This window comes from Microcebus murinus, chromosome 1 (genome assembly GCF_040939455.1).
Source record: "Microcebus murinus isolate Inina chromosome 1, M.murinus_Inina_mat1.0, whole genome shotgun sequence".
Taxonomy (NCBI): Eukaryota; Metazoa; Chordata; class Mammalia; order Primates; family Cheirogaleidae; genus Microcebus; species Microcebus murinus.
In genome coordinates this window covers 163026222-163039243 of record NC_134104.1, presented here as the reverse complement: position 1 = coordinate 163039243, position 13022 = coordinate 163026222, and the positions used below count along the sequence as shown (strand labels likewise).

The window sequence follows — 13022 nt, the reverse complement described above, 5'->3', positions numbered from 1 at the left end:
TGCCCCCACAAGAGAAGTCACCTGTCACAAGGGAGGGCCCATTTGCGATATCCAACAGAAACCGGAAGCCCAAGAGCTAGTGCAGCCCGGACCCCCACAAAAGGGGGGAACCAGAAGACAGGCACCCCCGTTCCTTTACCTTATTAGGTAGTTTAGTAGCCTTGTAGATTAAAACAAAAAGAATATATTCTAAGTTTAGTATACTGCAATATTATAAAACAGGGTGACATAGAAGTTAAATACAGAAACCAAAAAAAAAAAAAAAAAAAAAAAAAAAATAAAACAGGGTGACCTAAGGGGTGTGACCTAAGGGGTGACCTAAGCTATGATCTAAGGGGTGCTTCTTTTTAGGGTAATGAAAATGTTCTAAGATTAATTATGATGATGGATATACAACCCAAAAAATATATTAAAAGCCACTGAATTATATGCTTTAAATGGGTAAATTGTATGATATGTGAATTATGTAAAGCTGTTACCAAAAAAAAAAAAAAACAAACCAAAATAACTTTCTGCCTGGGCATGGTGGCTTCTAGCACTTTGGGACGCTAAGGCAGGAGGACTACTTGAAGCCAAGAGTTCCAGACCAGCCTGAGCTACGTAGCAAGATCCTATCTCTACAAAAAATAGAAAAATAAGCCCAGTGTAGTGGCACATGCCTGTAGTCCCAACTACTTGTAAGAGTGAGGCAGGAGGATTACTTGAGCTCAGGCATTTGAGGTTACAGTGAGCTATGATGATGCCATTGTACCCAGGCATCCTAGCCTGAACAACAGAGCAAGACCTTGTCTCAAAACAAACAAACAAAACACTTTCCAGGAAGATTCCTGTTACTCTGCAACAGATTCCACAAACTAACAAGTAATTATGTTAATAAATAGAGAGTGCTCTCTTAGCCACCAAAAAATGACTACTTGATTATTTGAAGACAACGACAATGGATTTTCCTTTTGCTTTCAAGTGTACTCTTTTAGTACACAAGAAGGAACACCTAACATCTTAATCCTTAGCTAAAAATGGCCACTTACCATAAATTTAGTTGTTGGCAAGGTCAGCTGGTGACTAAATGGTCAAACTATAGAAACTCTTCCCCTCCTGAGGTTGAAGTATATACTCAATATAAAGCACTAGTCCCTTAGTCCTTAGCCAAAAGTTTCAAACTACAAATGAAGGGCCACTGTCATCTCCTCTGAAGAGTCACACCTTAACTTCCCTCACTATGTGCTTGGTGTCTGCAAAGTAAGTCACTGATAGGAATGCCTTCCAGGGCCAGGCGTGGTAGCTCACACCTGTAATCCTAGCACTCTAGGAGGCAGGAGGATCCTTGTTTGAGCTCAGGAAAACTCCAGCTAGAGCAAGAGGGAGACCCCATCTCTACTAAAAACAGAAATAAACTAGCTGGGTGCGGCACATGCCTGTAGTCCCAGCTACTCAGGAGGCTGAGGCAGGGGGATCGCTTGAGCCCAGGAGTTTGAGGTTGCTGTGAGTTAGGCTGATGTCACGGCACTCTAGCCAGGCAACAGAGCAAGACTCTGTCTCAAAAAAAAAAAAAAAAAAAAAAAAAGGAATGACTTCCAGCTTAAGGGAAAAAAACAATAGAAAAAGTCTATTATTACCCCCCTACACCCTCAAACATCTAAACACTTATGAGTTCTAAAACAATGTTGAGGTCCAGCTCCCATTTTCTCAGGATGCCAAAAGTTGGAACATAAAGGAGCTTCATTTCTTATGAAGCTGCCCCCAAACCTCTAGCAGCTTGTAAAGGAACCACTGCCTGCCCTGCAGTGAAGAACAGAAGGTTTATTTTACTTGCTCTGAATGAACCCATTTAAACCCTCAATCAGCAATCTATATTTTGAACAATGTCAAGATGACAGTCCACATGGAAGCTATGTATACATGGTTGGCTATTTCTGCTATTCCCAAGGGAAGCAAAGCAGGTAACTATCTTGTCTCTCTTTTCATATAAAATAAAACTTCAGCCCCAGAATCTTACATTTCCTCCTAGTAATTACAGCCAAGTACTTGGATTTTTATTCCTATTAGAAGAAACCTTTCTCATGGGATAATCCTCACAAGAGGTGATATATGAGGACTGTGTATCAACAGCCCCTAAATTAGGCTGCAAAAAATCAGCTTCTTCATCAGGAAGATACTACTTACAATCTCCAAATGAACAAATTACCAGTCTCTAAAGGCTTCCATCTCAGGGTTTTCTGACTGCATTCACCTCAGGTTTTCAGGACAAGTGGGGAAAAATACATAACCACCTAGAAAACGAGTGATTAGAGTCCCAGAAAATATTATTATCTTATTATAGTGTGTGGAAGTGCTGCAAGCTAACTTTAGTACAGTCTGCATTTGTCTATGCAAACATCTTCAAAGAATTTATTAAAGTAATAATATAGCTTGGAATTCTAAAGAAACTTCCAAATAGCATTCCAAAAGGAAGTCCAGATGGATTCTGACATTGAGTACAGAATCACCCTTAAAATTTTAGGATCTGAAGTCAATGATGTCTCCTAATTTGGCATCACATTTCAATAAGTATTCTGGTGATATATATAACTACAGTTTAAAACTCTATAAAAAAAGGTCACTGATTAAGAAGCTGAAGCTCAATAAACTAAGCCACTGAAACTATCTGTGTTGTGACAGGTAAAGATCCTGGTTGATTTGTACACACCTTGGAAAGCAGAAGACCTCAGAATCTGACAGAGCAAAAGCTCTGTAAAGGCAGGAGCCTTCAAGTTCATCGCTCCGTCTCCAGCATGTGCCTGGAACATGGTAGGCACATGTATGTTTTTGTGGAATTAATGAGCATAGTTGAATAAATAAACTATGCAGGAATGCAGTTTCCAAAAATCAAAAGTTCAAGAGGAGATTCATTTTCAGTAAAGATTTTAAAGGTAATATTCTTTTCCACAGAGTTTTAAAATATTCTGTTATGCCTCAACTATCACTAAAATTATCTGTTGTTTCTTAAGAACAAAATGCACCAAATGGAGGATAAATGATGCCTGATCCAGATAACCCCCATAGAAGATTATTTTAAAAAGAGAAAACTGAGATGAAAAGCTATCACAAGGCAGGACACAGTGGCTCACACCTGTAATATCAGACTTTGGGAGGCCAAGACAGGAGGATTTCTTGAGGCCACGAGTTTGAGACCAGCCTGGGCAACATAATGAGACCCTGTCTCTACAGGGAAAAAAAAAAAAACTATCACAAACAGCATACTAACCAGCAAAAATATTTGATAACAACCCATTCCAAAACTGTCAGTTTCCTCTGGTTTCTATTTCAGCTAGGTAAGCATTTTTTTTCTTAGTCTAGTGACTTTTAAAAGTTTACACTTCATGGAGCCAAGAACTTACATTCCCTGGTCTTCTCTTAGTCCTCCCAAATTTTCTCACAATTCACCTGTGTGACTTCTTACCAGAATTCCTTTTGTTTGGAAAATTCCCCCTTCCTCTGACCCCCAACCTGAAAATATCCTCTCCCTAAATACCAGCCTTTCTGGTTTTATGGAAGCTTCATATCCTTACAGCAGAGGCCTAGTCTATCTCCTAAAGCTAAACTCATTGTGCTCAATAAAAATGAAAACAAAATCATTCAAACCACAGCTAGGCACTGAGTCAACTACCAACACAGCAGTAAGTGCCTCATCCCAATATGTCTTTCTGGTGGTGACCTTGTGTTTCCTTCATCCTTCTGGCATCTGTGGTTTCCAATCCACAGAATTTTTCCCTACCAAGTTCATAAAACTTAAATCGTTTTCTGCTCTAAATTCTGTTTCCCAAGGCTAAACAACCTTGATAAATGAAAGGAACTATGAACAGAAATGAGCTTATTTGCAATGATATACTTAATGTGTTTAACCCTTTCACAAATGTCAGAGAGTGAAGAGATGGAATAACGAAGGAATGTACTTTACAAATAGTTCATAAAGATTAGTTCATTTGATCTTTGCAACAACCTTGGGAGACAGGACAGGCATTTATTACTCACATTTACAGACGACAAAACTAAACATCAAAAAGGTTTAAGTGACTTGCCCAGCCAATGTCACATGACTAACAAGTATCTGCCTGTATCAAGGCCTTGTGTCTACTAATCCAAAGATGTCTCCCACCCTGTGTACAGCCAAGGAACAACTTCCTAGAGACATGGCATTTCAAAGGGAGGGTAGATCTCTGACTTTTTGGACACCATCTTCCTTCAGCTAACAAGCTGGAAAGCCATCTCAATCTTTCCAATAGAAAACAATGCCTTTCTCTTTCACATGCCACTCTTAACAACTACTTCTTTCCAAAATAATTTCCAACAGTTCCTGTTTTAAAAAGATTTACTCATAAGACACTAATAGTCCAAAAAGTTTACATCAGCATATGATTTTTCTCAATAAAGTCCAGGGTTGATGTAACATTTCTCAGCCTCAAATTCTACAGCTAAAATGACAGGAACATAGAATAGTTAAAAATTATGTAAGACAATGTTACTTTTTTTTTTTTTCACTCCACCACATCTGCCTCTATGGGTCTCCTGTGAGTCATTGTCTTTGTGTTCAGTCATCATAAGAACTGCCATTTTTCTATCCTAAACTATTTTGTTTTAAAAAAATGTTCTGCAATAAAAATGGAATCCTCTTACATCTTTCACATCTAGCTCAAGCACTGACCTCAAAGTTATTGTTCCAATTTTCACAATTACTATTTTATAGAAACAGAAAAGGAGACATGGTAAGATTGCAGTCTATTTATTCACTCAATAGATGCATATGAAAGCCTATCAAATGCCAGGGACTGGAACCCAAAAGTGAGCAAGAAGTGTCCCTCCTCTCACAGCCTAGTGGAGAGAAAATATAAAGTAATTACACAACAAACCGATCAAGATTAAGGTGGGGAGATAATAAAAAAGATTCATGTAGGGTAGGCACATGGCCTGGGGCAGTGGAAATCATGGAATGCTTCCTGGAGGAAGTGGTCTGTGAGCATTTATAACCATCTATCTCTTTACTTTCAATACAAAATAAACCTAATAGACTCAACTCTGTTCCCTAAAAGGTTATAAGAATTACTTGCCAATAATCAAGTCAAAAATCTAATAGCAAAGTTAGGGTATACTTTATTTTTTTTTTTTTTTTTTTTTTTTTTTGCTGCGTTGTCAATATCTGACGGGTATACTTTAAAATAACTAAAAGAGTGGAAATTGGAATGCTCCTAACACAAAGAAATGATAAATGCCTGAGGTGATGGATACCCCAATTATCCTGATTTGATTAATTCACATTATATGCCTGTATCAAAACATCACATGTACCCATAAAGATTATATACCATTATATACCCATAATAATTTAAAAATCTAATAGCAGAATTACTCTTGACTCCCTATCCTAAATTTCAACCCTTAACTCATACTCCCTTAGGCACAAATTATAGCAAGTTTAATAAACTGTGTCCTATATGTGCCTACTCTCATGTCTATAGAATAGTATTAAAGACACACACAGTGAAATAAATTGCATTTTTTACAAAGATAATAATTTTCTTAACTGGAAGTGAATACTTTGAACAATCCAAGCACTACAAAGCGCAGCTCGTGGAAGAGGAAACTGAGGTTCAAAAAAAGTCCCACTTTAATAAAACAGAATGAAAGGTCTCTTTGAAGTTACCAGAAGGGCTTGAACAAAAAGAGAAACAGAAGGCTATTGTGGGGCTTTGGCCTCCAGATCATGAACCCCAAACACACTGTGATGGTAAACAAGCCTCTGAGCCTGAATCTGATTCGGTGGCCCAACAAAACATTACAATTTAAGGGATCTCTCTCTCCATTCATTACTTCTCCAAAAAGTCCCACCGGCTGGCAGCTCCAGGGTTTTTTGCAGGTTCCTGGGTTTACTGCTTGTAAATTATAATGTGTTGTGTGCCTTTCAAAAAAAGGTACAGGCAAATGAAAATAACCATGGTTTTAAAGCCCCATAAAAGGCAGTGTATGTAACAGAAATGGACTCTATCTGCGTTTACTATGAGGACCTATTACTCCTTTACGCTACTCCAGTGGATTTTAAGCTCAAATGAATGCCACCACTGCCCACTGAGGAGCAGGCTAGAAACGGGAAGGAGCACATTCGTACACCGGCCTCGCAGGACCCCCGAGGCCTCGTCACCTCTCCCCGCGGGCCGCGGCCCGGAGGCGGGCGGGCACGGTGCGGACCCCAGCACCCACTCTGCCGTCCCAACGGGCGGGCTCTGCAGTCGCTCGGGCCTTCAGCCGCAGCGAGGACACTCCGGCCCGAAAAGAGGGCTGGCGGCGGGCACAAGTGGTGCGAGGCCCCGGCGTCTCTTGGCTCCTCCGCGCCCAGGTGAGCCCGGACCCACACCTCCCAGCTCCGGGCCCGCGGCTGTGGCTGCACCTGGGCCCTCCGGAAGGCTCGGCGTGCGCCGGCCCGGGCCGCACCAGACCCCTGCCGCGCCAGAGCCCTCCGGCCGCCCGCCGCCGCCCGGCCCGCCGCCGCCGCGCACCGTGTGGGACTGCAGGCTCTGGCTCGCCTCGATGGCCGCCGTCAGCGGCACCGTGTCGTCCAGCAGCACCTTGCCGGCCGGCGGCTTCTCCATGAAGGCCATCCCGGGACGCCGGCCGCCGGGTCGCGGGCAGGAACCAGAGGCGCAGACTCCCGCCGGCCGCCCGCGCCGCTGTCAACACGCCCCGAGCGCCGCCGCCGCCCGCGGGTCCTAGCGCCGGCCGCCCGCGCCGCTGTCAACACGCGCCGCCCCGAGCGCCGCCGCCGCCCGCGGGTCCTAGCGCCGGCCCCCCGCGCCGCTGTCAAAGGGCTGCCGTCTCCCGGGGGTCCTAGCGCCCACGCTTTGCAGTTGGTCCCGTGTCTGTCCACACCCGCTTACCTACCCTTATCTGCCACCGCACCGCTGCCCTCGGCCCGCGCTTACTGTATCCTTACAGTTGCACCGCCGACCTGGTACTCTTAGCACTGAGCCTTGGACCCTGGAACACTCCACCCTAAGCCATCACCACCAGGGATCCTGGGAGCCGAGGACACCTTAAACTTCAGGTCGAGATTTCCAAACCAAGCCTCTCAGAACTGGGCTTTTCAGATCAGGCCCTAAGAAACTGGGAGTGTCATACTTGAAACCCTTAGAACTGGACCTCTCCCCACCCAGGCCTTAAGACCCTAAGACTCAAAAAAGGGCTTTCAGGATGGGACCCTCAATTTGAGCCCTGCAGACCCAGAGAATTTCTAAAACAAGCCTTTCAGATTCAGGTTTTACAGGGACTCTTGAACCTGGCTCCTCAGACCCTAGAACTTAAGAGCTGGGCCCCAAAGTTGGAGGCCTTGGACCCCAGACCATTCAGACCCAAGCTCTAAGAACTGGGGACCCTAAGAACTGATTCAGGGACTCCTGGCCTCTACTCATGGCCCCCACTCTCTGCTTATCCCACAGGCCTTCAAGCCCCAGAAATTTCAATCAAATTCCTCAGACTTGGGAGTATTCAGTCCCACTGTACTGGCTCCAAAGAACCTCAAACCTAGAGCCAGAGAACCTTGGGGTCAACTTCTCAGCCCCAAATCTGCCCCATAATTTGCCTGACTACAAGGCCACAATCCTGGCACCACCCCACATCTCCATCCTTCCCACTCCACCACCACCACCCACTGCACCCTTCCCCTGAACCCCCCCACACACAGAAATTCTACCACACCACCCTTTCCCAGGGCAGCATTCCAGGATGGTGAAGAGTTAAACTTGGAATCAGATGACCAGGACCTCCAGCACTCTGGCATTTACCAGCTGTGTGATCTTGAATAAGTTACCCAACCTATTTGAGTATCAACTTCTCCATCTGCAAAATGGAAATAAATCTGTATGAAAGGTTGAGGAATACAGTAAATGGGGAAGGGGCTTGGCACATAATAAAAGGTGAAACAGTATCAGTTTCTTCCTTCCCCTACAGTTCACAGAATAGGTTAAGACAAACTTAGCTCTTGAGTTTGTCTCTGCTTAATTTCTACATTACAGACAAGAGATCCAAGTTTCATGGTAATCCCACCACCACCACCAAAATTTGACATCACAAGAAAGGCCTAGATGGTATCTAAAGGGTCCCCTCTGCAGATCTCAAGCTTAATGGGAGTGAACAACCCCAAATAGACAAGTAGCCATGACAGATTGGCTTCTAGGAACAAGACCCAATAGAAGGAGATGCAAAGAAGGAATCATGGAACTTCATGATTTAGTCTTAAAATAATCAGAACTCTTCATTCCATTTTTGTCCCAGTGTGTTTAAAAGCAGCAGTCTATTAAAGCAAAACCATATGTCATTTAGGGAGGATTCAACTTTTTACTTCCATTTAGGTTTAAAGCAAATAGATTATTTCATTGTCAAAATCACAGAAACCAAAATCCTGCTTCAATCATTACTGCTCTCATGATGTGGACTGAGCAAAACAAGGTTCTTCTTGCATACTCCTGATGGGAGTATAAATTGGGCCAACTTTTCTGGAGGGAACTCATTCATTCATCTAACAATTATTTATTCAGTATTTATCATGTAATAGGCCTCATGCTAGGAGCTGAGATTGGACAGTATATATTAAGTGCTTTGAAAATGGTCTAACCCTGTGATTCAGGAATTTTGTCTCTAGGAGAGTATCATAAGGAAATAATCAGATATCAGAGGGGAAAAAATAACATGCAAGGACAAATATCTAACAATAGGGAATTAGACGAATCTTGGCATATGGTCATTAATTTTTTTGCAATACTAAAAATCATATTATCAGCTGGGCACGGTGGCTCAGCCTGTAATCTCAGCTACTCAGGAGGCTGAGGCAGGAAGATTGTTTGACGTCGCCAGGTGTCCAAGACCAGCCTGGACAACATAGCAAGACCTTGTCTCTACAAAAAATACATAAAAATTAAAAAATCAGATTATCAAAAATATTTATGGCTGGTCTGAAGGTAGTGAGTTATCTCACGTGATTGTTCAGTCAGTTACAGATTAAACTCCTTGTTTTACTACTTTCCCCCCTCCTCACTACTGCACTTGATTGGTCTTAAAAAAAAAATTATGACATTGGGAAATAATAGTAAAAGATATAATAGTAAATGAAAAAAGCAATATATGTATCTGTATGGTCCCAATATATCCATGGGAAAAACACCCTAAGGAAACATCAAAATGTAACTGTGGGCCTCTAGGAAACAGAATCATGATGATTTCTTTTTTATGCTTCTTTGTATGTTTCAAAATGTCTTGGCTGGGCGGTGGCTCACGCCTGTAATCCTAGCCCTCTGGGAGGCCGAGGCGGGAGGATCACTCGAGGTCAGGAGTTAGAGACCAACCTGAGCAAGAGCAAGACCCTGTCTCTACTAAATATAGAAAGAAATTAATTGGCCAACTAAAAATATATACAGAAAAAATTAGCCGGGCATGGTGGACATGCCTGTAGTCCCAGCTACTCGGGAGGCTGAGGCAGGAGGATTGATTTAGCCCAGGAGTTTGAGGTTGCTGTGAGCGAGGCTGACGCCACAGCACTCTAGCCCGGGCAACAGAGTGAGTCTCAATAAAATAAAAAATAAAAAATAAAATAAAATAAAATAAAATAATAAAATAAAATAAATAAAATAAAATAAAATAATAAAATAAATAAAATAAAATAAAATAAAATTTAAAAAGAGAAAAAAATATCTCTGAGGCTTGACAACTTTGGGGAGCTACTCTGAGACTGCAGTGGCCACTAGCACACACTTCTGGCCTGGGCTCTGCTGCTTTTTGGAGGGAAACAGATAACATTGTTGGGGTAAGGGGAAGAGGGAGATAGGTGAGGGTGTGGGGAGAGGTAGGCAGATAGGTAGGGGGAGGTTCGCCATTCAAAAGCAAAAAGACAGAATGCTAGATTCAAGCACTAGGCAAAAGCTGCCTTCATAAACCAGAGGAAGAAGCTAAAGATTGTTGGTTGTGATTAAGAGCCTCAAGCTCCAAGGTGACTTCTTGGGTTCACACCCGGCTCCACAGCTCACTGGCAGCCTAACCTCTCTTTGCTTCAGCTTTCTCATCTGAAGAATGAAGATGATAGCCTCCACCCCTCGGGATTATTGGAAGGACTAAATGCACTAATGTAGGCAATAACCTGGAAGACAGAGATCATGCACAGTTAAGTATTAGCTCTTTCATTATAAAGGATATCAGCAAAAGAATCATATAGGGAGAGAAAAGTTTTGGGTTTTGTTTTGTTCTGAGACAGAGTCTCACTCTGTTGCCTGGGCTAGAGTGCCATGGCGTCAGCCTAGCTCACAGCAAATCTCAAACTCCCGAGGTCAAGCAATCCTCCTGCCTCAGGCTCCCAAGTAGCTGGGACTACAGGCATGTGCCACCATGCCCAGCTAATTTTTTCTATACATTTTTTAGTTGGCCAATTAATTTCCTTCTATTTTTAGTAGAGATGGGGTATCGCTCTTGCTCAGGCTGGTTTCGAACTCCTGACCTTCGAGCAATCCTCCCACCTCGGCCTCCCAGAGTGCTAGGATTGCAGGCGTAAGCCACCACGCCTGGCCTGAGAAGTTTTTCTACTGAAAGGCATTTAAGTACTTTTCTCTCTGGAAAGGAAGGGAACTGAAAAGGAATAAGAATTAAAGATCAGACTTGCAAATGTCATAAAATAACAACCTTGTCTAGTCTTCCTTACTAGGAAAAGGAAACTGAAAGCGAGAAATCAGGTTTTGATGGAATCAAGCCAAGGACAAACTCTCAGTTTAGCTTTCCCTTTCTCTTGACATTCTCCCCAGAAGCAAGCATCTTAGAATAAATGCTATGGTGAGCCTCATAATTTATTTTTATCTACCCAAATCAGTGTCTTGTCAGTGGTCCCCTGAAGATCCTGGACTTAACTTGGATCCCATGGTCCACTGGGAACTGGGCCCCACACCCCAAGATAGCCTCAATACCCATTTGGCTTTTGAAATGACTCAAGCTGAATGCAGGGAAACTCTCCCTAGGCCAGAGCTGATCTATATCAAATCAGCTTTGCTTCCACAATCTCAGGCTCCCCAAAGCTAACGAGCAATGAGGGAACCTCACCGTCTGCCACCTACCTAACTACTCAGGGCTAGCAGGAAAAAAAAATTATATTTCCTATGTTGCCAAATGTTTAGATGGCCACAGGTTGTTTATCTAACAACTTGATGATGTTTGGCCAGATTGACTGAAAATAATGAGTTCCAGTGAGAGTGCTTCTATGCCTGGCAACTGCTCTACAAAATCAAATCATAGGCCTGGCGCGGTGGCTCACGCCTGTAATCCTAGCTCTCTGGGAGGCCGAGGCGGGCGGATTGCTTAAGGTCGGGAGTTCCACACTAGCCTGAGCAAGAGCGAGACCCCGTCTCTACTATAAATAAAAAGAAATTAATTGGTCAACTAATATATAGAGAAAAAAAATTAGCCAGGCATGGTGGCACATGCCTGTAGTCCCAGCTACTTGGGAGGCTGAGGCAGGAGGATCACTTGAGCCCAGGAGATTGAGGTTGCTGTGAGCTGGGCTGACACCACGGCACTCACTCTAGCCTGGCAACAAAGCGAGACTCTGTCTCAAAAAAAAAAAAAAATAACAATAATAAAATCATAAAGCTTGTGAAAAACTCAGTGTTTCCTAAGCAGCATGGCCTCTCAACTCAAAATGATTTGATTTCTTTAGATATTCATGATCTGGATGTAAAACAACACAAGTCAACTCACAATCACTCTTATTTCTCTCACATGTTGGTATTTTCCATCGCATCACAGGGGAATGTCACTCAGGGTTTGTAAGAAGGTCATTTGAACTGCTTTATAGCTGAGAACTACCTTAGAAATTAACTGTTTGTTGGTGCCCCTATTAATCGTATCCTATTTATGTAGTGTTAACATTAGTTTTGGGTTTCTTATGATTTTGAATTTAAATGGTTTCTTCTAATTCCAACTCAAAATTTCTCTGAAGACGCTGAGAATTCTTGTCTTTGTTGTGTTGGTAACTCAAAATAAAAGCAAAGATAAGAACAAAGGACATAGATAAGAACAAAGGACATAGGATAAGAACAAAGAACAAAGGTCGCAAACATTTGCGACCCTGGAGATACTTAAGTGTGGCCCAAGATTAATTCGGCAACACACCCACCCTCCTCAGACAGCGCTAGACAGTAAAGCATGTCGATGTGGGAGGCATTCAGAGGCACAGTCGGTCAGTGACAGTCATCTCTTGGCAGAAAATGTTTTGATATAAAAACTTAATAGATGTAATTTAATAGCAATTTTCTTTGGAAGTAAATTGGTCTCTAAGTCATACTCTAAAAACATAAAAGAAAAATGACTAATAATGCAGCACAAAATGAAAACCTGTGGTTGCCTAGGAGGCATCGGAGTATGCATTTAGCAATTTTTCTCGATGAGTACACACATCAGGTGTGCAAGACAAATGGTGGCTGTGGCAGGGCATTCTCCCCACTGCTACTCGAGATTTGCTGCTCAGAAAAAGAAATGAGTGGCATTTTACCAATATGGAAATGCTTCTAATAGAATATATCTGTTAAGCAATTTTCCAGTACATTAGGCTGAAAGTGCTTAAAATGAGTATTTCTCTCTGTGGCAATCAAACATAACATAAATTGCAGTCTTATAATGCCCCTGTGTGGAAAGTGCCTGGACAATTTGGCCTATTTTAGTCATTACTTTTGTACTCCCACATATGACCTGGAATAGTCAAGGCCCCCTCTCAATTATCTGGGATTTTCTGATTTGAGGGTCACCCAAGCTTTCATTAGAGTCACTCTTTTTTTTTTTTTTTTTTTTTTTTTTTGAGACAGAGTCTCGCTTTGTTGTCCAGGCTAGAGTGAGTGCCGTGGCGTCAGCCTAGCTCACAGCAACCTCAAACTCCTGGGCTCGAGTGATCCTTCTGCCTCAGCCTCCCAGGTAGCTGGGACTACAGGCATGTGCCACCATGCCCGGCTAATTTTTTATATATATATCAG

General features: G+C 42.7%; 1 protein-coding gene across 8 annotated transcripts in view; it reads right to left on the bottom strand.

Moving 5' to 3' along the window:
- PXK (PX domain containing serine/threonine kinase like) overlaps window positions 1–6739 on the bottom strand; it is an 85531-nt gene extending 78792 nt beyond the window's left edge. For 5 of the 8 annotated variants that reach the window (XM_076009103.1, XM_012789357.3, XM_012789360.3 and 2 more), the window contains exon 1: window positions 6528–6738. In XM_076009103.1, coding sequence (XP_075865218.1) covers window positions 6528–6629 — 102 coding nt within the window. In that variant the 5' untranslated portion in view covers window positions 6630–6738. Of the gene's footprint in view, window positions 1–6527 lie in introns of all 8 variants that reach the window. The other 3 variants (XM_012789355.3, XM_012789356.3, XM_020280401.2) reach the window with 1 other exon arrangement.
- Between the last annotated feature and the right edge of the window lie 6283 nt (window positions 6740–13022).